We start from the raw sequence: 24,809 nt of genomic DNA on the forward strand, positions 1-24,809 counted from the left end.
TATGAGAGAGAAGAAATTGGAAAGAAAACATCAAGAATGAGAGAATAAGGAAGAATAAAGATAGCTAGAAGGAAACATCAAGAATAATGACAGGGTTAGAAGGAAAGCATCAAGAATGAGAGAAGGAAATTATCAGGAAAATACAGAATAGAGAATGCAAAAGAAGAATAAAGAAAAGGTCTGAAGAAAACTATCAAGAGAATGTGTGAGTGTCTTTTCCCATGAGCCCCTCAGACAAAAAAGGCTATACACACCGACTCTGTGGATTTCCCTTTGAGCCCTGTACTGCTGGAGGTGGGTCGCCCAACAGTGATACTACTTCATATTCTTTTCCATAGTAACTTTTCATTTAACATGGCCAATTTCCTTCAAATAGTTTGTGAAGATGTTGGCTACAACATTTCCTTAAACTAAAATGGTATCAATCAGTTCTCTTGCTTGCAAAGGTACTTGTGTTTTCTATTTTATAATGTCATATTCCTGTTTAGTAATTACACTGACCTTTAGAAGATTACACAAAAATGGAAGGACACACACCAATTGTTGAAAGGGGGGCATTCTACTCATCTGATTAATGACAAGTCACTTTATGCTATTCTTCCCTCTGTCTTTCCTTCTCTCCTTTCATCTTCAACACTAGGGAGCATACATAATATTATTCTGTAGCTCTCTCCAGTAGTCAGGGTTTAACATTGACATCCATATCACCATTTCCAAGGCAGCTTTAACCAAGGGTGTGTTCCACATGAGCACATCTTCTAAAGAACTTTTGCCAGGTCCAAATACACAATTGTAGGGTCAGCTTTTTCTTTTCCTGGAGTGTTTGAATTTGACAACAGTTGTTCAAGAAAAAGAGGATATCCAGGTTGAATCTCATCAACAAATCCTTCTTTGATGCATATCAGGCCAAGCCACCACCATAACAAAAACCTTTGACATCATCAGGGCAATCCAGAGAATAAACTCTAGCACTCACAGCTTCTTGGGCTGAACTGGAACACTAGACGCCCAAAACAGAACATTCTCATTCAAGTGGAATGTGACTGCACACCCAGATCCGAAATACTACCTCAGTATTTCTAAAGAATTTTCCAGAAATTGACAGTTGAGAAAATGTCTCCTGTGTTCCAAAATAACATCACTTTTCATTTTCAGTTACTGAGATCCCCATTGCAGATAAAACAGGCCACCCTGTCTCCAGGTTCTATATAATAGAAGCCAGCCTCTAGCCAGCTCTAAAGATGGCTAAAAGCCCAACAGTCACATAATTAAACAATCTGGAATCTTCAGTACTCATTGCATAGCTAAATGGTGTCATCTGAATGTTCTCATATATATATATGATAGAACACTAAATACCCAGATTCCATGACAACATGCATTTCCTAGATAGGGACAGTGAATTAAAGAAGTGGTCCTTTTATTTGGCTTCACATTATCTAGAATTCTTTGATGTTTTACTAAGGAGTTTTGCTTCTACTTTACTTCTCAGGCCTTAGTGGTAGCATGAAAGACTGACAATCTCTACATCACCAGGTCTTGAGATTCTCAGCAAGTTTACTACTTAAGAAATTTGAGGCCTCTAAAGGGTAGTTCCTGCAACCATCAGTATTAATCTATCTCAACACTTGAATTTGACCATACTGCCCTGCTTGAATTTTCCCACTTCAGCATTGGTCTTGGATTTGTGCTACCTGGTGTGCTGGCCCAGATACCTGATCTGTGAGTTTTCCAACTTCAACATTGGTCTTTGATCTGTGCTACCTGGTATGCTGGCCCAGATACCTGGGGTTTGTGCCAGCAGGCCCAATGGCTATCATCAAATATAACAAACTGTACTAACTATCTTGAGAAAAGAGTAGGTGTACAGGTTGCGGCTTATTATACCATGGTGTGGAACCAAGTCTCTAGAAGACACGAAATTCAGAAAATGCAGGCTGAGCCTTATGCTATGGGGTTTTGATTGCAAAAAACATTCGTTCCTCTCTGGCATGAACCAAAAATCTGGATCCAAGCCTTGAGGTTGCAGATGTTGGATATGCGGCTTGACCACCTTAGATTCTTATAGGCTTGAATTCTTAAAGCAGTCTCCCGCCCTGGCTGATTTCTATAGAACTCTGCAGCTCTATAGACTCAATATCCTCTAGGATTGAGCCTACAAGGATTCATCCCACGCAAGTTAACCACAGACTTTCACTATTCTTTACTCCTTTGTATATTTACAACACATATTTTTAAGTCCTGTTAGTTGTGCTTAATACCTCCATTTCCTTTCATCCAGTCTCCTTTAAAATTTAATTTGTTGACATGTTCACAAGAAAAAAATTCTTAATTACATGAAAACCCAAGGTTTTTTACAACTATTACTTTTAGATATCAACTTGATGAGATTAATAAATATTTAGAAAACTAGTGAAGGATTTTGCTGGGGTGTTCTTTAAGGATGTTTTCAGAGAAGACTGACATGTGAGTCTGACGGAGTGGGTAAAGTCCACCTCTGGTAAGATAGGCGCTGTCCAATCACTTGAGGATCTGGATAGAATAAACAAAGGTATTTGTTTCTTTTCCTTGTAAAGCTAAGATGCACTCTTCTCCTGCCTATAGACATCACAACTGCTGTATTTACATTCCAGGGCTTTCATCATTAATTACTTCAGACCTTCAGTTTCAGACTGTCACTTCCACCACCAGCTGCCCTGGTTCTGAGCCTTCAGGAATTAGATTGAACCATCTAGTAACATCCAAGGTCCCCCGAGGCTAGTTATAGGTCCTCAAAAAAACCTCCATAATTACATAAGCCAATTCCTCTAATAAATCTTCTCTCATCTGTTTGTCTGTCTATCCTCTTAGTTCTGTCTCCCTGAGAATACTGACTTATATAATTGTCTCTCACACATGAGCTAGGCATATTATATTATTTTATGGTGTAATGCTAGCTCATTTTGTTTAGCAAAATTTTGAATTGGCTTCACTTGGGTATTTAGAAGAAATGAACCCATTCCCACTTATAGGTTATAGCTAGTCTCCTGTCTATAAAAGCACAATATTTACAATTTATACATCTGCATGTTCCTTGGAAGTTTTTGCCCTTGTTTGTCCTTTCTTTAGGATTATTAAACATTTGCATGTGTCCCCACACCTGTTCCGAGTGGAAAACTAGCATCTTCCAGGGCTTCTGTCCTGTATAGCCTTTTTCTGAGCCTTTCTCCAGAATGTGGCACAGTCTCTTTGACTGTGATGGCATTGCCATCAGAAATACCAAAGCTCTTTTACCACCATAAATCCTAGGCAGAATGCAAATTTATTTGTTTTTGAGAAGGCAGTACAATCCCATCATTGGTTTTGTGATCAGACCACAATTCTGTTAACAGGAACCTCATTTATTGCCTGTGGAAATGCAAATTGGTATAGACATTCTGAGAACTGTTTGCTACTTTCTTTTAAAAAATAATTCATGCATTGGCCATGTAATCAACAACATTCCTGGGCAGGTATTGCAGAGAAATAAAAAATCTATAAACACATAAACACTATGCAACCTACACACAAATGTTCAAAACAACACTATTTGCCGTAGTCCTAAACTGGAAACAATTAAGTTATTACATAATAGGAGGAAAGTTAAACAAACTATGATATGCATATGCTATGGAATGCTGTTTCAAAATAATGGACCTGCAAAAACATGGATCAATTGCAAAGGTTTTCTACTGAGTAAAAGGAAATCTTAAAATGTTGTATATTAGTTTACATAACACCATCAATGATGGTATTGTTAAGACAGAAAAATATTTATTCTTCCAGAGGTGGGGCTACTGGGGCATGTGTTGGGTAATCTGTGGCTGAAGAATTGGCATTAGGGGACTGTGCCATGATGTTTCTGTATTGTGGCTGTAAAGGTTACACATATCTCTATGTATGATCAATGGAACAGGAAAATAGAAGCTCTGGGACAATGCCAGTTTTCTGTTTCAACACCAGGTTGTAGTTATGTAAAACACAGTCATGGGGAAAAAACCAAGAAGGGCCTCAGAAGAGCTCTCTGTACTGTTTTCCCAAATTTTTTCTCAATATATAATTATTTTAAATTTTTAAAAACTAATAAATACACAATAGCCCTGTATCTATTTTTAATTGAATTTTGAAGTTTAAAACTTATCACATCTTGTAATATAGCTTAGTGTAAAAAGTTAGCCTAGGCTAAGAAGATCTTGTACCTGCAAAAAAAATCTAATAAACCCTATTTTTGTTAACAGTTACTAAATGTGATAGTAATTTTTCCTTTTGCAGAGCAAGGTTGTTGTTCTCTTTTAATATATATTCATTCCTTGGGTTCTATTCCTCTAGAGAATCCTGACTAGTTCAACATAAGAAGAATATGTTATTTCCAAGCAGCAGTCAAATGTTGTCTATAATTACATATATACTTCAGCCAAAGATATATACTGCTCCTGTGTCCTGAGCCTCTCTTTAATGTTCACAAAGGGTGTGTCAGTAATTAGTTTTCGAGTCTAACATCTCCTCCCCACCTAACAGACCAGAACTATTCTTTGACATCTCAGACAAAGCTCATGTCATCCTTGTATCTGTGGCTGAAGATGCTGGCTCTGTGTACCACCCAGTTGGTGAGAGGTTGAGGTGGGGATGACTCTAGGTACACAGTAAAGCATATCACAACAGGCAGGACAGCTGCCCTTAGGAGTTGTTCAAGAAGCGTTTGCCTTTGGCTGGCATCCAGAAACTTAGCTGGTCAATAGTTTCCTCCCATGTTATAAAACTTTCCTTAAATGATAAGACTGGCCCACGGCACCTGAACTCTACAATGTGGTTGGAGCTGAATACCTATTTTCCTTGGGGAGGCTGGAACTTTCCTAACTGCTAAGCAGAGAATGATTTTATGTCTAGTTCCAATAAAACCTCAGACACTTAGCCTTTGTTTGCTACAGTGCCTGAAACACAACACAACACACAGTACACATCGAAGCTGATTTCTAGAGTGGGAAGCTCTACACTGCTCCAAGGGTCAGGACTTTGGGAGCTTTGATATGATCTCCTTTAAACTGTGCCCAGACTCCTTTGACTTCCAGATTTTGTCTTGTATTATTTTCATGAGACAAATCTTGGGCATAGCAAGGATATTCATAGTCCTGTGTGTCATTCTGGTGAATCAACAAGCATGGGAGTAGTGGAGGCGATAACCACACAGGTGCCAATCATCAATCTACCCTAGATCCACTGCTGCTCTAGCCATGACCTCAGCACCCCCTCCTTACTCTCTTGCTCCGTAGAAGATCATCCAGAGCCCTTCTCACTATGGGCAGCCTTCTTCTCCTTTTGCTTTGCTCACTGTGTACTTCTGTAAATTCAACACCCCTGTCAGCCCCATTTCAAGCAATTTTCAAAAGCCTCTGGCCCATTGAGGGTATTTCTTTTCCAACAGCCATGATGTAAAATTAAATTTTTTAAACAGTAAACTCTTGGACTGGGGAGATGGCTCAGTCCACAAAGTGCTTGTCACAAACCCTGAGTTCCATTCCCAGAAGTCAGGTTTTACAAAATATTTTAAAAGTATTTTAAACACTTATCCAGAGCTTGGGGGTGGTGGAAATAGAATGATTGCTAAGAAAAGCCAAGATGCACAAGATATATGCAAATATATGTATATATACTTACATAAATGTACATACTGCTTCAATAACTTTTATTAGATTAAGTGATTAATTACCATATAACACTTTAGCATGGAAAACTATAGTGTCAAAATATTTGAGATACAAAGAAATAAGCATAAAGTACTGTTAGTTATAGCTAATGGTAGACCTATTAATTGAAGGTGGAAAATATGAAATTACAGTTAAAGCAATACACACAATTCTGCAAATTGAGCTGAAATCGAGACATGTATTGGATGCTGTATTAGTTACTTTTCTATTGCTGTGATGAAACATCATGACCAAGGTAACTTACAGAAGAAAGGTGCTATTTGGAGCTTACAGTTCCAGAGGGATAGGAGTCCATCACTGTCATGGTGGGGAGCACAGCAACGGACAGAGGGGCATGACAACAGCGGTGCTGCAGCAGCAGCTGAGAGCTCACTAGAAGGGTTTTGAAACCTTAAGCTTGCCCCCAGTCACACACCTCTTCCAGCAAGGCTACTAACCCTTCCCAACCAGCCACTGAACTGTGGGCCAAAGTATTCAAGTGCTCAAGACTTATAGAGGAGGGGTTGGGGGTTTAGCTCAGTGGTAGAGTGCTTGCCTAGCAAGCGCAAGGCCCTGGGTTTGGTCCTCAGCTCCCAAAAAGAAAAAAGAAAAGAAGAAGAAAAAAGACTTATAGAGCATGTCACATTCAAATCACCACCACAATGCCAACTCCATTGGTAGATACTGTGGGTGATTTCTACAGACTGTAGTCAGACTTTCCTCTGTCCTGCCAGCTCCCAAATAATGACATGGAGACCTATTATTAATTGTGAAAGCTGGGTCTATAGCTTAGGCTTGCCCCACTAGCTCTTATAACTTAAATTAATCCATTTATAGTAACCTACATTTTGCATCATGGCTTTAACTCCCTTCCATCTTGCACTTCCTGTTTCCTCTCCATGTCCTCAGGCATCTCCCCTGTGCCTAGATTCCTCTCTCTCTGCCTGGAAGTCCCACCAACCCTCACTTGCCTAGCTATTGGCCATTCAGCTCTTTGTTAAACCAATCAGAAGATGCCTTTGAAAAGACACATCTTCACAGTATACAAAAAGATTTTTCCACAACATACCAGCAAATAATTTGCAGTGCCTTTGCAAATGAGGTCTTATCTAATAAAACATTTCTAACATCCCCAAGTGAAGCGTATATGATTCAGTGGAACAGTCTATGGAAAGAGCAACTCATCTGGATTAAACAAATCTATCAAATATAACTATCAAAAATATTTCAGTTAATTGTGATATTCTTGGTGGACTTCTGATTACCTATGTTAGAATCCATAGTCTTATCACTACCTGATTTCGTGATGAGGGCATGAAGCTTAAACTTCTCTTTGCTTTGGTTTTCTCCTGAGTAGAACTGCAGCAGTACCTGCAGAGCTGGCTAAACCAGTAAGCTCTCACAGAGGACCTGAGTCTGATTCTCACAAGCCATGTTGATGGGTTCAGAACTGCCTGTAACTCCAGTAGTTCCAGGGAGATTTGACATCTCTGGCCTCCAAAGTCACCCATGCATGTTCAAACACAGATACACATGCATACACATAATAACTATAAACAAAGATTAAAGTATTTTTGAAAAGAATTGCCAATAACAGCACTTACCTCAGAGTGTTGTTGTGATAATTAAATATATTAATATAGGTAAAGTGTTTTAAATAGTTCCCAAGACATATAAAGTATATGTAAGTTTTAGTTATAATTGCCATTTCACACTAAGAATGCAGCGGATATAGACTGTACTCCCATTGCATCCCTTTGAGTGACTTTTGACAAGTCACTCAAAATCTTCCTGTGAGTTGAAGGAATGGAAGTAATGACTCGAAAACCCACCCAACTCTGAAAGTTCAAATACTTTAAAGAATTCTTTTTATTAGAATACTGTACTTTCCTCTAATTCTCTGAGCACTTCACCCTAAAATTCACTATATAGACTAAATTGTTTATATCAGTAATTTATCATTTCTTTTTGCCTTATGAAATGTGCTCTTTACCCAGCCCCAAACAATAACTTTAGGAACAAAGGGCTACTCTTTCCTCTTTGTACCAATCAAATATTGATTCTTCACTCCACCCTAATGCATGTGTTGACTAGATGCCAAGCTCTCTTCTAAGGAGGCATTGGGGGAAAGAAACAAAACCAAATGTCTGATCTCAAAGAATTAGCACAGTAGACCAACCAATAAAATGCTCTTGCAATATGTTATGGTTAATGTAATAATAGAAGATGAAGTAGTCATATACACTTTGGTAGTACACAGAAAATGTCTTCAGAAGAAACATGTACCAGATCTTGAAAACCATGTAGTTCCCCAGAAGAAACTAAAAACTAAAAAGAAGTAACCCTCTTACTATAAATGTGTCTCATGCATAAATGATAGAGTTATGATATTGAGATTTGATACCTATACTCAGACAATGAAGGTTTTAGTGTCCCTAAAGTGGCTACCCTTTTTTGTTAGTTATCTGACATAAATATATGTCTTCAAATATCTCTCTTCATCATGACCAAATCATTTCCAAATCATCTATATTATTTTTCTTTCACTGAAAAAATTTAATTGTTATATATAGTAAAAGTTTATAGCATGATCTTATGTTGTTCGAATCTTAGAAGGTCTTTCAATTAAAAAAAAAGAAGAAACAGAGTCAGATATTGGGATGAAAGCTGAAAGATCAGAGAAGCAGAGCAAGCCACAGCCAACCTCACCTCACCAACTCCTCAACTGATCCTGTTTCCCTGAATCCTCAGACTGAAAGCCTCTGAGTTTACCAGAAAGGGTCTCAGCTGAACTGCCTTAGTTCCTGTCTCCTCACGCCTTATATACTGATCTCCACCCAACTATGTCACTTCCTGGGATTAAAGACGTGTGTGCTTCCCAGTACTGGGATTCAAGATGTGTGCTACCACTGCTTGGCTCTGTTTCCAATGTGGCCTTGAACTCACAGATCTCTGCCTCCCTAGTGATAGGATTTAGGGTGTGTGGCACCACTGCCTGACCTCTATGTCCTCAGATCCTCAGGCAAGTTTATTAGAGTACACAATATATCACCACAATCTTTTATATATGTGTGTGTGTATATATATGAATATATATAACTATGCCATATACTTTTACCATATATAATAATTAAATTATTATATTTTATATATTATACATACAGTATACTAATTAGCAGAGTCAATGAACATGTCCATATATAAAATCTCCAATACATAAAATAAAATTTTAAATTTTATATATACAGTACACTAATTACTATAGCTGAATCAATTAACATTTAACATATCCATAATTATCACCAGCCATAGTTACTATATACATCTATATATACATATATGTATGTATCTGAGAACACAAAATTCTACTCTCACCAAGTTTCAGGTAAACAATATAGTAACTATAGTCAACATTACATTATAGCCCTAGAATATATCCATCTTTTAACTGTGATTTGCTCCTCTTGGCCAATATCTCCTCCCATCCTTTATGACTGAGATACTGGAAACCACTGTTCTTTCCTTTGCTTCCATTATTTAAGATTCTATAGATAAGTATGATCACACAGCAGGATAATTTCATTCAGTGTATGTTTTTATGAATGGTAGAATGTGAGTGCTGCTTTTTTCTTGAATCTGTTCAATTCTCTTCATCTGTAGTGACTCCACCCTAAGTCCATGCCATCATCATCTATCTTTTGGATCAGTTATCACTCTTCTCCAGTTGTCCTTGATCAACCATTTCTTTCCTTAAATATGTTCTTCACACTGTAGTTAAAATGGTTAGTTTTAAATACAAATGCCCTGGTGCCAGAGAGATGTCACAGCGGGGAAGAGCTCTTGTTGCTCTTGCAAAGGATCTGGGTTTGATTCCTAGCATGCACGTGATGGCTCACAACAATTCATAATTCCAGTCTCAGAGGATCTGACCTCTATGAGTATCAATTACCCTTGTGATGTTCACACAAACACACAGGCAAAACAAATATACACATAAAATAAAATAATAGATCTACTTTTTCAAAATTTTTAAATAATTTAATCTTAAATAATTCAGAATACCAAAATCCTTTAAGTGGGACATATGCAGTGTCATAAATCAATGAAGGTGAGACTTGCCTGTATGAGGAATGAGGAAAGTGTGTCACTCTGTCTCGGGATTCTGTCACCTTGAAGAAAGTGTCATTGTGAGAAGGCAGCCTAGCACAGGTTAGACCTGATAGGAGTAAGTAGAGCATCTATCAGGTGAGCCATCAGAATCTAATAGGGAATTCAAGCTGGTTATAGAGGGAGAGAGCCAACATGAGTAATGGGAGATGGGTAACATGAAAGAACTCAGTGAATAGAGATATCAAGGATAAGAGAAACCAGGCTTTTCACTGTCAGCAAAAAAAAAAAGGGGGCGGCAGTGAGGAGGATTTGGAAAGGGAAAAAAATTATGTAGAATAAATACTGAATCACATAGAATTGCATTGAAATTATTGGTGTAACATGAATAGTTTTATGCACATAAACATGAATATTAGTGTGAATCTACATACGGTCTCTACCTCTGCCTACTAAGACACCATCAATACTACAGTACTAAAGTACTAAGTACTATGCCCTAGATCTTGTAATCAAATACCATTTTTCAAAAAAAAACAAGACTTCTTGGAGAAATAGCTACTGTCAGTGCTGAAGTGGGAAAAGTCCTGGATGGCCCTAAAAAATCCTATTGTGTACTAAAGCACCTAATCTTAAAGAATGGTAAGATTGATAAAAATGACACAAAATCTTACTGTTAAGGATTTCAATTGGCCAAATCTAAAACTACTTAAGTATCTAAATAAATGAGAGTAACAGATTCAATTCATTTCATGAAACAGGAATCCATGAATCCATAAAGATATAATGAGTAAATTGAAAGCTGAACAAGAAGTAGACTTTATTTATAGTCTCCAAGTAGCTCCCTACAAAGGACATCTTATTAAATGAAAAAAATGTAACTTTACATGGGAAAAAAATCATAGAAAACATTAAAATCAAGTTATTTAAGATAACACTATCAAAATGGAAGAAAAAAATTGAGACCATACAATAAGATGCAGTGAGAACATAGTGTCCTTTGTTACATGTCTGTCAAATGTACACAACCTAAATCTAATCATGAAGAACCTTCAGTCAAACCAAAACAGAAAGGCGTCTATAAAAGAACTTGCCTATATTCTCTATAAATGTAAGACCTTGAAATCTTGGAAAAATATTTCCCATTAATGGAGTCTAAAGCACTAGTGTGCTAGATTGGGGCAGGGGAGCTCTTGATTACATCCTTCTCCTATGAAGACTTATTGATGATTGGATCCACGGGAATCTGGTGTTTGTGGATTAGACAATAATAATGTTCTGACACTAACTTCCTGGTTTTAAAGGTTGTGCTTATAAAGGGAAGTAGCCCATCTATGAAAAAATATACACTAGTTTTGGGAGGTAATGAGAGAAACCAACTTACTCCCAAATTAGTGAGAAAAACAAACTTACTTGGACTATACACTTAATTTCTTGTAACTGTGAGATCATTTCCAAATTTAAGCAAAAATCATCATTATATAATAATACTTCTTAAAACTCTTCTTCACCTTCCCATTGGGAAAAGGGGATTTTTAAATACTTAAAGTGAGCTGCAAGATGTTGCATGGTCTTGACTACTTATCAGTTTTATTTTATTGACTCTGTGATCCTTTTTCTTTGCAGCTTCCTTTCGCCTAAAAGATAAATTCTGAATGTATTCACTATGGTAACAAAAACCTACCATCTAGCTTTTACTTAATTCTTCAGTTTTCTGTTCTGCATTTAAATTTATTCTAAGCAGTTTTGGTTCAGAGTGGCATGATTATCATCATAGACCCCAAAACTTGATTGCTCATTTCCCTCAATTTTTAGTTACCCAGGCGCCCTCGACTTTGATATGTGTATAATAATAATCAGCAGTACCTCCCAAGATTATTTAGAGAACTGAGTTAATGCGTGTGTACTTAGGCCAGTTCCTGGTACATGGCAACAGCTGTCCCTTCAGGCTGCTTCTAATATTTCTGCCTTTTGTTCATGATACTTCCGCTTCTTTCCTTTAATATGTTGGTTTTGCCTTAGGCCCTTAAAGTCATAAAATTATTAGCTGACATCTGGTTTACTATTACCAATTTCTACTTATTTCAAACTACGACCATCAGCTTCAGTCGTTTCCTCTTTCAGGGATTTTAAGTGTGGCTATTTCAAAGGTCAAAGTGCAATGACTCTAAAATGCAGTTTCTTTACCAAATCGAGTAGATGGGAAAGGAGAAATAACTCTGTCAGAAGAATGATTCAGGAACCCGGAAATCCTGTAGCATGCTCAGTGTTTGCTGATACACAAAATTGTAAATAATTTTATTTCTAGGAAGGGTTTTGTTTTGTTTTGCAATTATTCTGTCCAGTCCCTCGCAAACGGGGTCAGTTCAGGCGCGTTCTCCACTTTCGGCCAAATCTGCCTTTTCCACGTTACCCACCCTTTACCCAAACCTCTGGAGAGGATTCGCAAGCCGGATCCTTCTTCCCGGGTTTCGCCGTCGCCCTGGCAACGAGACCGGAAGGGGCGGGCTTTACGGCCTTCCTTCCGCCAGCGGCTCGGTTCAGCCGCAGAGCCGCTGTGGGCCGCTGCGGGTGGCTCCCTTATCTCCGGGTAGGAGCCGGAGCCGCAGCCGCAGCCAAAGCCGCGCAGAAGGCCACGTCAACCTAAACCGTCCCGCCCGTCCGCCCCACCCCGCCGGCCGCTGTCCTACCGACTCCCCCCCACGCCTTTCCCACAATGCCGCGCGCCAGGCCCCGCCCTGCCGGCGCGATCCGAGCGGCGGTGTTGCTGCTGTGCGCGCTCGCAGCCGGCGTCCGGTCCTGCCGGGTCCCGGGCTCGGCGGCCTAAGGATGGGGCAGTAGCTGAGGACGCCGAGGAGGTGGGCGCGGGCCGGCTCCACGCACCGCAGGGGCATCGGGGAGGGAGGGCGGGCGCCGACCGCATCCCACCGCCTCCGCGCCGCAGCCATTGTGTCGGGTCCTCGCCTCCCTCACCGCCCCGCCACCCCACCTCTGCCGACCACCTTCTTCTGCTCGCACTTCTTACTCGGGTGTCTTCTCCCGGTCCGACCTGGGACCTCGGGCGCACACTTGCCAGCCCTGTTCCCCCCTGTCCTTCCCCTCTCCCCGATCCCGCGCTGGAGAGATGGCAGCATCCTTCATTAACATTGCGTTCAGCCTCCTCACTGGCTGTTGTGTGACCCCACGCTGCCGAGAACCACCCTAAGCCAAGGGACACCTTCTCCCAAATTCCTGACTGAGATTTGGTCTTCATTTGTTTTCCTTCCTGATAGTTGTCAGTCTGGATGTTTCTGATTTTTCTATCACCATCATTCACGAGGGTCTATGTGGGGTGGGGGGGATGAAAAGGAGGGGTTAGAAGTGAGGTGTGAGGCCTGTTAGCAGGTAAGGAATTTTTAGAAACGTATTTGGACTTAAATGAGGAGACTTGAAGTTGAGGATGGTAGGAAAGTTGGGTCGTCGTCGCCTCCCCCCCCCCCCCCAGCATTTTAAGATCTTAAAGTATACTAGTTTAGCTGTGAGGTGAAATTCTGGGGTTTTATCCGTCACAGGCAAGCATGCCTGGTTCTCTTGTTTCTTTCCCTATCCCAGGCATAAGTTTTACAGAGAAATTGCACCGATTTGCAACTATTACTCTGTTTTTTATAAAATGATTTCTTCTCTCAGTGCAAACACTTTAGAAGACTTGGGGTGGCCTGCTTTGTAACTTATCTATTTTTATACGGTCATTCTTAAGTTATTATGTAAAAGGTACAAACCCCTTGGAAAAGTGTTATGCTTCCTTTTATTTCCCGGAAAGGCATCCTCTACAAATGAGATTAGATTAAAAAGAAAGTTGAACAGCTTTTGAGACGGGAAAGGAGCTGAAGGAGGGGAGGTGTTAGAAAAGGGGTAGTGTGCTGGGAGAGGAAGGTGTCCCACTGGTCAGAACCTTTCTGTCTAAGTATGTGTTTCTAGCTAGCTACCAACACTCATCACCCTTTCCCTGCCCTCTAGAATGAGTTTATAAATGGCCTACATGAATCTAGAGGCAAGGGAGGGTAGGGTTCTGAAGGGCTGGACTCAGGGCCACGCACGACGATGTGACCTCAATGCAGAGTGTCTTGCTGACTGTGTCACTTGGCAAATTATGTTAGAGCCATTTAGTTTGCAAATGTTTCTAACTGCCTGGTTTGCTCTCTTTAGGTTGACGTTTGGGGGCTGTGTTCTGGGATGCTTGATTGACCCTGGAAGTAATGTGGACAGCGGTTCTCAAATGTGTGTATTATAACCACTGGACCCAGCATTGCATCTTAATGTTCACTTAAAGAAGAACTGGCATAAGAAAGAATGGGAGTCTGGTTAAACAAAGATGACTTTATCAGGGACTGGAAGAGGATCAGTCTCTGTCTTCTGATACTATCTGTGGTCGTGGTAGTGGGCACGGATCAGAATTTTTACAGTTTACTTGGAGTGTCTAAAACTGCGAGCAGTAGAGAAATAAGACAGGCCTTTAAGAAATTAGCACTGAAGTTACATCCTGACAAAAACCCGGTAGGTGACATTTCTCTTTTCAATATCTGCTCATTTTGCTATGTCTCAATACTTACTTAGTTATTTTTAAATAAGCACTTAAAATGCTTAAGAATAATGTCAAAAATTGTATTTGGCAGCTAGAAGAAGAGCACTTGCCTGGCACGCACAAGGTTCGGGGTTTGATTCCCCTGAAACTGACAATTCACCTGTCATACGAAAACCAGAAGAAGCAAGTGCAGTGATTTTGTCAAAATCAAACACAGTTACCTCTTCTCTATAAACTGATTTCCAACAGAAGTCGTAAAGATGTTAACCCCAAGCCTTGTCTTTGAAACAGTGTTCATATTAGTAATAGAGACAAATATTCCCTTAGAACTCAAAAGAGTCTTACAGAATTGACAGTAGTAGCTAATCACAGTGTGATTTAACTTTCACTATTATTTCCATGCACAGTGCAAACTTTTGATTTATAAACTTACAAATTAAAACTTGAGAGCTCCAAATGTATTTCCGTTTGGAAAGATTTGATTGTGTACCCAACTGTCTTTAAAAATAAATTTGTTTTGAATTTTAATGGTATTTAAATGTTTTCATTAATTTTTAGCTTATCATGAATGAGGACATGATGAAGATAATTTTTGTAGGTAGAAATTTTTATATAAATGAGATTATTTTATCACAACTACATAAAGCTGAACATTATAAACTCTTAGTTGGTTATCTTTCCCGTAATACTATATTTAGGGATTTGTTGTTGTTTTTCAAGTTTTGTTTTAAAATTTCCAGGTGTGTGATTTACAGAAGCCAATTCTATGAAACAGTAAAAAAAAAAAAAAAAAAATTAACATTTTTCAGTCTAGTTTTAAATTGTTATTCTTGTATTTCTTATTTAATAAACTGGTAGATTGAAAGGTACATTTTATGGTTGGGCCTCAAATAGGAAAATAGCATGCATACCTATTTATTTATCCTTGTTACAAAAGTGAAGACTTCACTAGTCCATTAGGTTTTTTTTCTTAGTGGCTTTTTTTTTCCCCCACCAATTTTAGAAGGGAATTACTGATCTTTATCCATTGTTCATCTTATTTGGATACTTTATACAGTAACAAGAAATTGGTTGCCAGAACTGTCAAACTTTTGAATAGTGCATTCTGATTTCCCTTACTTAGGCTTCTTCTGAAAATATGCTTCCTTAGAAATACTTCCTGATTTCATCTTGATGATTCATGTCATATTGAACTGCTTTTTTTTTTTTTCTGTTGGTATCTAGTATTCAGTAATCTGGGATCATTTAAATCTTTATTTCTGAAGAGATTCAGATTGTATATTTGAAATAATTGGTGTGTCTAATATTTTTTAACAGAATAACCCAAATGCACATGGTGATTTTTTAAAAATAAATAGAGCATATGAAGTACTCAAGGATGAAGATCTACGGAAAAAGTATGACAAGTATGGAGAAAAAGGACTTGAAGATAATCAAGGAGGCCAGTATGAGAGCTGGAGCTACTACCGTTATGATTTCGGTAAGGCACTTGCTCCTCGTGAGGTCTGTCCTGTCTCCTCCCTCCCAGTGCTGGGATTTGAACTGAAGGCTTTATGCCCTCTTCAACAAGCTGTTTCTAGTCCTGAAGTTTATTTTTTAATACAAGTTTTAAAAAAGTTAGTATTGTTCTGCTGTTTATTTTATATAGTTCATATATGTCACTTTGAATAGCTCTTTCTAATTTACTCTGAAGTTGAGTTGAAAAGGTAAGTCAGTTGGTATACGAAATTACTGTACATATATGAAAGTATATTGGTCAGAGTATGCTTAATACTTTTATATATGGTTCCTGTTAATGTAGCAATGTGTTTTGTGCTGTATATTGCATCAAAATAAGTTAAATATTGAAGCCTTTCAAAACTATGAAGAGCATGTTCCAACAAAAGCTAAACTGTCTTTTAAGCATAATGGTAGCTTGTCTGGTGGAAACAGTGTCCTCCTGGTGCAGCACCTCTGTTGATCCTGGTTTTACATGTTGACAGGAATAGACAAGGAAAGCCAGAGGAGAGGGAAACACAAAAGGAAGGAGGAAGTAAAGACAGTCGCATCAGAAGTGTGATCACACAACCAGTGTTTCCTCTTCTCACTAGTTCGCTTCAAATGCAGGCTAAGAACTGATGCTGTTATATTAGACTAAAGAAAGTAGTTTAAATTTACTTCTATAGTGTGCTCAAGACTTGATATACTTTTGAAAATAATATATTCCCTACTGACTTTAACCAGCCAGACCTGGCTTACTACTTGCTTACAAAAGAAAATTTTATTGGAATACAGTTCTGCTCATTTGCTACACATTATCTATTACTTCTGTAAGACTCTAAGGGCAGAATTAAGTATTTGTGTTTAAAAACAAAACCAAAGAAACCCCACAAAAACTGTGCACTATTATGCCCTATAAAGCCAGAAATATTTACAAGTGGCCTCTGCAGAAAAAGTTTGCTATCTGTTGGCACTATATATCCATTGTTAATGTTACTTGGGTGTTTTAGGTAGTAATGAGAATTTTCTCACATTGAGTTTAACCACAGTAAATAAAACTTATTCACTACTAAATATGTGCCTCTGCAGATCTTATAGTCATGGTGTTTTAAGCAATATAACATATTTTAAAGTGAGACCATATAGTAAACACTTAATCTGAATGAGTTCTGCAGTTTAATTAATAATTACTGTAACACTTAATTTTGTGGTTTTGATATTGTAGCATGTCATCTGTAGGAGGAGTTAGGTGAAGGATACATAAGAATTTGTGCTGTTTTTGCAACTTGTAGTGAGTTTGTGGTTATTTTTAAAAAGTAACAAAACAAGGGGGCTGGAGAGATGGCTTAGTGGTTAAGAGCACTGGCTGCTCTTCCAGAGGACCTGCGTTCAATTTCTAACACGCATATGGCAGCTCATAACTTGTCTATAACTCCAGTTCCAAGGGCTCTGACACCTTCATATAGACATACATGCAGGTAAAACACCAATGCACATGAAATAGAAGTAAATGATTTATTTTAAAAAATAACAAAACACAGATATTTCATATGGGAAATAAAGGAGGTGATTAGGAACCTCTTCATACATCTCAATAAGTGATTAGGAACCTTATCCACTATATGATAGGCCTTATCAAGTCATTATCAGTCTTGAAATGAGTAATCAATAGTAATAATTTCTGTTGATTTTTCTTTTAATTTGATGTGTATTGTTCAAGTTTGAAATTCAATATAACTGATTTTTTATACCTAAGGCAAGCATGAGTAATATTTTATGTGGTGATTTATTTTTATGAAGAAATTTTAATTTTATGATTTTTACCCACTTTTAAAATTAGGTATTTATGATGATGATCCTGAAATCATAACATTAGAAAGAAGAGAATTTGGTAAGTTTATGGGCATATGACTTTCTGAAAATAGTACAAATCACGTCTCTTTTCCAAAACTCATAAGTCTAAATGTAATCAAAAGTTAGAAATTGTTCAGATTTTTAAAAAGGAATATGATGTATATGGTATATTAAATTGTTCAGAAAAGCATGTGGACCAGTGTTTCAAAATAAAAACACCAGTATGGGTCTGGAGGAGTGGTTCTCAACCTGTGGGTCATGACCCCTTGGGGAGTTGAATGACCTTTTCATGGGGTCACCTAAGACCGTCTGCATGTCAGATACTTACATCACTATTGGGCTAGAGAGACAGCTCAGTGGTTAAAACACTTGCTCTTGAGAAGACCTGGTTTCAATTCCCAGCACCAACATGGTGTCTCACAACCATGTTTTAAGGAGTTCAATGCTTTCTTCTGAGCTCTACGGGTACCATGCACCCACATGGTGCCCATGCAGGTGAGACTGTATGTGCACATAAAATAGAATTCTAGAAGCACTAATACTTCTTAGTTGATACTTAGCAAAATGCCTGAGTATGAATACCAAATAAAAATAGAAATAATATGCAGTTCAGGTTAAGAGTCCATGTTGTTTTGCTTATATACTTGCAACAACAGAAAAAGTGCAGTTTCAATCTCTGAGATAAGTGTGGTTATTGTGGAAGCAGATTTAATTTTATATGTAACTTATGTGAAAATGTCCTACTCCATTCCCATTGCATTTTAGAACATTAGAGAAATCAGATTAGAATCTTCTACCTCCACCTTTTATCTGGCCATAATAATTTTTTCTACTTCATGTACACGTGTGTGATGTGTGTGTGTGTGTGTGTGTGTGTGTGTGTGTGTGTGTGCCACTGGAGTTGAACCTAGGGCCTTAAGTTTGCTAGGCAAGTACTCTACCTCTTCTGTTCTACTTCATCAAAACAATAAGTTGTACTCAGAAAAATCCCAGTTTTCTTTTACTGTGTTATGATCACATTTAATTTAGAAAACTAAAAATGCTAATTGCAAAAGATAGATATGCTTCTTTTGTGTTATTATAAAAGATGTGGTACAGTTACTAGATTTTTAAGTAGAGTCCTTTCTATGCAAGAATTGCCTTTTGTTCTCTAACTTTTTTATTATAGGTGACTTCTGGTATAAAAGGTAGCTAACTATTTCATATAGTACCATAAGTTGTGTATATGAACACTTCAACATCTTTCCTACAAAAGAAATAGGAGAATTTGGTTTATCGCTAGATAACACTAATACCTATATCACAGACTGTATGTGGTTATGTAGCGCCATAGCTTCTCCTGTGCGGTTCTTACTCTGACTCATCTCTAAGTGTCTGTGAAGCATTGTGGCTAGAAAACAGAAAACTTTCGTATAGCATCAGAGCTAAACCAAACCTGCAACTGGCTGCTCTGTGAGACCACCTAGAATGAGACTTGACTGAGTTTTATATTGCAGATGAGTTTATACATTTTCAGACATCACTGTGCAAAAAAGGCCACTTAGAACCCCAAATGATAGTTTTAAATTCAGCCATGAAACCTTAGCAATAATTCAGAGATAGTTAACTAAAACTAACACTGTTCTTCACGCAAGTAGACTAAGATAAGATAAGATAAGATGATCCTGACACTTTAGTTCAAGAAGCAGAGAGATGCTGGGCAGTGGTGGCACACGCCTTTAATCCCAGCACTCAGGAGGCAGAGCCAGGTGGATCTCTATGAGTTCGAGGCCAAGCCTGGTCTACAGAGTGAATTCCAGGAAAGGCGCAAAGCTACACAGAGAAACCCTGTCTTGAAAAACCAAAACAAAACAAGAAAACAAACAAACAAAAAAACGAAGCAGAGAGAAGATGACAAATGTGGGTTAGAGAGCTAACTTGTATTTGGACAAATGTCACCAGTGGGCTTGCTTATGAGTTTCTGTTGCCATTTTTCTCTCTTGGTTTGAGTTATTTAATCTTTCCATAAATAATTATAGGGTCATTTTTAAGTGAGTTCTGGGGAGAGTCCTCAGCACTCTGCAATCAGCTCCGCTCTGGTAGGACAGAATAATCAGATGCTGTGTTGTGGTCATGCCCAGTTCATTTCTATTTGCAGAACCCTTCCTCTGTACCTTAAGTCCTTTTATCTTTCTAGCTGACTAGTCCATTGAAGTCTCTGCCCAGTCCCTGGCCTCCCAAGCATCTCTGGGGTAGTGGCTAGCTCTGGATCTGATTTCCACCTTCACACGTATTGCATTGGAGTGCTTCACTATGCCTCTCTGGGGCTTTCAACATGGGGCTTTGATATTTTGTTCAGTTTTCCACTTGTGAGTACTGGGAAATTTAGTCCAAATTACATAGTTCACTTTTACCAGGAAAGGAACCCCAAATGTCCGACTGAATACAGAAAGGACAGAAGTAGTTAGTATGCTCTAATTTCAAAGCTATAATGTTGTCATCTTTTCCTAAAAAGGAATCACGTTTTCCATTAAGCATAAGCACATTGTCTTTTTATATGTCACAGTACAGTAGTATATCAATTGTGATCAAATTCTAGGTTATATTTGAAAGGTAGAAAATACCTCACCAAATAAGGCCACAATTGAAGCGTTCTTTTGAAGGTGGCTCAGGAAAGAGGAACTCAAAACAGTACTGTATTTTCTGTACCAATAGAAGCTATTGTACAGATATTAATAGATAGTCTGGTTCTGTGATTTAACAGAAATTTGCATTTTCAAATATATACCTGTTTTAGGTTACTGGGTTATATAAAAGCATTTCATTGTGCTATCTTACTACACTATTAAAAATACTTTTGGTCCAGCACAGTGGCCTACCCTGTGACCCCAGCTACATGGGAAGCTGAGGCAGAAGGACTGTGAGTCAGTAAGTGAACTGAAAATGTATTTGTAATCTTGCTACTCAGTAGGCAGTGCAAACTGGACAATACTCATGGCAAACATTAGAAGTCTTTCTGACTCAAGGATGCATACTAGATACTCCATCACATGTGTTTATAACTGATAAGATGATCTCTTTTCTGTTTCAGTTTTCTTTAACTCTGATGAAGATTTTTCCCTGAATTAATACTGGTGCTGGTCTCAGCCAACATGACATGTCTCAAGAGCCAGTGTCAGCATCTGTGATAGGCGCTGGCCTCACACTGGTCCTTGCTGCCAGTGGTAGAAGAGCTTTAGTCGCAGCTCTGGCTCTCCCCTGTGGCTCTCGGGTGCACAGACTGGCATAAGCCCTGGCTGTCACCTCCTGTGCCACCCCTTGTGTGGCGACCACAGTTACCCTGCAGGGCTGCTGCTTATTCAAGTCTAGGCTTAGGAGGGGGTTATACGAGGGATATGGGCTTGACATTTGAGAAGCAACACTACTGCTTACAGGAAATAAGCTCACTGGAATATTTAGGACTGGTTTGTTTGTTTGTTTGTTTTATTCTGGTCTTAGGAAAAGCATTTGTAATTAGAATGTGCTTTAACCTTTAGTAAATCGTTGTGTTTTATGTGCTTTCAGATGCTGCTGTTAATTCTGGAGAACTGTGGTTTGTAAACTTTTACTCCCCTGGATGCTCACATTGCCACGATTTAGCCCCCACTGTACGTGTGTTTAATGTCCCAGCTATTAAAGCCTTTTTACAGTTGATATATTATTTGGCTTCCTTTTTTTTCTTTTAATAATTTGTTGGAAATTATTTTGTATTAGTCAATGTGGCTATCAGATCATTATCAAATACTTTTTCCCATAGGTTTTATTTAGTAAGACTTCCCTCCTTTAAGATTATATAGAGTGAAGTATGTTCAAAAGAAGAAACGTTCCCAGAGAAATGCTTGTTTTCTTTCTCTATCACAGTGGAGAGAATTTGCTAAAGAAGTGGATGGATTACTTCGGATTGGAGCTGTCAACTGTGGCGATGATCGGATGCTTTGCCGAATGAAAGGGGTCAACAGTTACCCCAGCCTCTTCATCTTTAGGTCTGGAATGGTAAGGGAGTAACAAGTGAAGTACTAGAGAAAACAGTATGTAAACTTTTAGACTGGTTTTTGCTTTTTCTTATTTAGGAGGTAATTTATAATAAACATTTTGTATTTCTTTGTGAAACTTTACAGGGCCATCAGTTTTTACAATTTTTACAAAATTACAACATATTTTAGGTGCTGCCTCATGGGATATAAAGCTCTAATCGCTTTCTTTTTTCCAATTTCCAGTGATGAAACTGAAGCTAGAATTGTTACAAATGGTATTAAAAACAGTATTCCATAAGATCTGTACTGTCCGGGTTCTCCAAGTGTCATTTGTAAATACACTGTGTTGTTAAAAAGTAGAACTTCCAGCATTATTCAAAATGTTAAACTGGTAGAGTTTTAAAATGAAGAAGTAAGAGATGTTTGTGTAAACCACCAGGCTGCTGTGAAATACAATGGAGACCGGTCAAAGGAGAGCTTAGTGAGCTTCGCCATGCAGCATGTCAGGAGCACAGTGGCAGAGCTGTTGACAGGTAATGATGCCTCCTCATTTGCTTGCTTCTGAGGGAGAGTTTGACTTTACAGTGATAGTTTTACATTTGGGTCATAATAATGATGTTTTGAAGTATCTTTTTTCTGTGCTTCTTAGAAAGGAATTGTCCTCGCTGTGGTTCCTGCTGCCTTGTACATTGAACAGGCTGGTTCTGTATGCATAGACTAATACAGTTGAGGTAGAGAGAGTTGTGAACTGGGAGGTCAGGGCTGCTTTTAACACTGCTGACTCTCAGCACTGCAGTGTTGATGCCATGGCTACAGGCAGAAAGTTCATTTCAAGTTCACAAACACTAATAATGACAGCTTTTAATTCATCCAGTGAAGTATCCATGAGACAGAGTTCCTAGATAGAGGCATACCTTATTCATTCATTCAGCACCAACTATGTGTTAGAAACCATGTTGAGCACTGTATATGTATATGTATATGTAAATGTAAATGTAAATGTAATAGAGTATCCCAGCCATCAGCAGCTTCACTTCAGTAAGCAAGGTACCAGTGAACAGTTGAAATGCAGTCCAGTAGCTTTTGTGATTAGAAATTGAGCATAGAGAAGCATAAAGGTGTGAAGCAACCCAGCTGAAGAAACGAGAAGAGGTTAGAATGTGCTTCTTTACAGAAAACGAAACTAATTTCTCATATGATCGAGTAGGAAGGCTTCAGAGACACTGGGCATTTGGGGATTAGCAGTTCTTCACACATCTGAAAGACAGCAGTGGAGTGATGGGGGGTGTGGGAAGAATATGACTGGCCAAATAGATAGGCAAAACTCAGGTTTTAAGAGGCATGACTTACTGTTTGTTCTCAAAATAATCAGTATGTCTTCAAAACAATTGTTAATAGTTAGATAGGATTGGAAGTAGTTAAGTTTGGAAAGAAAGAACTAACTTTTGGAGAGTGTTTTCATTATTCAATAAGAATTACTCAGAAATTTTATTTTCTTTAAAGGAAATTTTGTTAGCGCCATAGAAACTGCTTTTGCTGCTGGTATCGGCTGGCTGATCACATTTTGTTCTAAAGGAGAAGGTAATTTTGTCATTTTGTTAGTATAAAAAGACTGGTATCTAAATTTAGGGGATAGTTTATGCTACTGTACTTGATTTTTTTTTTTCTCTCTCAGTAATCAATCAGTTGCTTCAGAGTACGATTTAAGTCCCAAATTACAAACATTTACTAAATGTGTATATCTTTGATTTTTACATGTAACAGGTAATGAAATTAGTGGTGTGTAAATGTTTCTTTATAATTTCATGTTTAGATGAGTTTTCAGCCTAGTTCTCAGGATAAATTGTACCTCAAATAACAAAAGATAAACTGGGCAGTGTGCAAAAGTAATTAATTTTATCAACTATAATTGCTTCCAAAAAAACTTTTAGAAATTCCGACTTTGAAACTTAACAATATAGAAAATGTACTCCCCTCATAAGATTGCGTCTTTAGTAATGGTAGTCTCATTTTCTAGGATACATCGTTAAGTTATTTAAAGGTCAGTGTCCTGCATGCCAAATTTTAAAAATGCAAACTATGTTCAGTAAGATAAGTTTAAAGTTGTTCCAAATATTACAAAATATCTGCCAGGCAGTGGTGGCACATGCTTTTAATTCCAGCACTCAGGAGGCAGAGGCAGAGGCAGATGGATCTCTGAGTTTGAGGCCAGCCTAGTCTACAGAGTGAATTCCAGGACAGCCTGTTACAAAAAAAACAAAAAAATCCCCATTGTTAATACTTTTTTGGGTCTGATCCCCATGTAGGTCTTTTTCTTACACATCACCTTTTGCCTTTGTGCTCCTTTGCTAGGGATGTGTTGATTTATGACTAAGGCAGCCATCCCCCATCCTCTTAAGTCCTACATTAAGAAAACACAACTTCAATTTAGTGTCTCACCAGGGAGTTTCACATCGGCCTAACACAGTGGATCTCAGCCTTCCTAATGCTGCGACGCTTTAGTACAGTTTCTCATGTTATGGTGACTTCCAACCATAAAATTATTTCATTGCTGCTTCATAACTATAATTTTGCTACTGTTATGAATCGTAAATATCTGAGATGCAACCCCTGTGACCAGGTCATTCAACCCCTACCCGGCAGTTGTGACCCCCCAGGTTGAGAGCTACTCATCCAACCAAAGCCAGATTCTGATTTCTCTATCTACACATCAACTTTTAAACTTCCTAACATGTTATCATTTATCTTAGCCTCTGAAGTGTTACTATGTATCCTATCATTCATATTTAACAGATTTTGTTTTTATAAAAAAAAAAAGTGAGCCGGGCAGTGGTGGCGCATGCCTTTAATCCCAGCACTCGGGAGGCAGAGCCTGGTGAATCTCTGTGAGTTCGAGGTCAGCCTGGACTACAGAGTGAGATCCAGGAAAGGCGCAAAGCTACATAGAGAAACCCTGTCTTAGAAAAAAAAAGAAAAAGTGAAATGCCTATTTTAAGATTAAGAGTTATAATATTTTGAGGATCCTGCATCATATACCTTTTCAAATAGGTCTGTTAGATTTTTATTTCAAACCATGAGGTATCTTGGCCAAGGAGAGTGTTATTGAGAGGATAA

At 38.3% G+C, this 24,809-nt stretch overlaps 1 protein-coding gene and 1 pseudogene across 1 annotated transcript in view; one reads left to right on the forward strand and one right to left on the reverse strand.

Annotated features, from left to right (window-relative positions):
• Nucleotides 1-345: 345 nt before the first annotated feature.
• On the reverse strand, nt 346-3,244 carry LOC118581764 (annotated as a pseudogene).
• A 9,080-nt stretch (nt 3,245-12,324) lies between these two features.
• The window catches only part of Dnajc10 (DnaJ heat shock protein family (Hsp40) member C10), a 37,963-nt gene continuing 25,478 nt past the window's right edge, over nt 12,325-24,809 (forward strand). The window contains exons 1-8 of the mRNA XM_036184643.1: nt 12,325-12,667; nt 13,995-14,342; nt 15,688-15,850; nt 17,690-17,740; nt 21,247-21,329; nt 21,583-21,714; nt 22,135-22,228; nt 23,199-23,276. Of these exons, the coding sequence (XP_036040536.1) occupies nt 14,139-14,342; nt 15,688-15,850; nt 17,690-17,740; nt 21,247-21,329; nt 21,583-21,714; nt 22,135-22,228; nt 23,199-23,276 (805 nt within the window). The 5' untranslated portion in view covers nt 12,325-12,667; nt 13,995-14,138. The remainder of the gene's footprint in view (nt 12,668-13,994; nt 14,343-15,687; nt 15,851-17,689; nt 17,741-21,246; nt 21,330-21,582; nt 21,715-22,134; nt 22,229-23,198; nt 23,277-24,809) is intronic.

The sequence above is a fragment of the Onychomys torridus genome, chromosome 4 (genome assembly GCF_903995425.1).
Source record: "Onychomys torridus chromosome 4, mOncTor1.1, whole genome shotgun sequence".
NCBI classification, from domain to species: domain Eukaryota; kingdom Metazoa; phylum Chordata; class Mammalia; order Rodentia; family Cricetidae; genus Onychomys; species Onychomys torridus.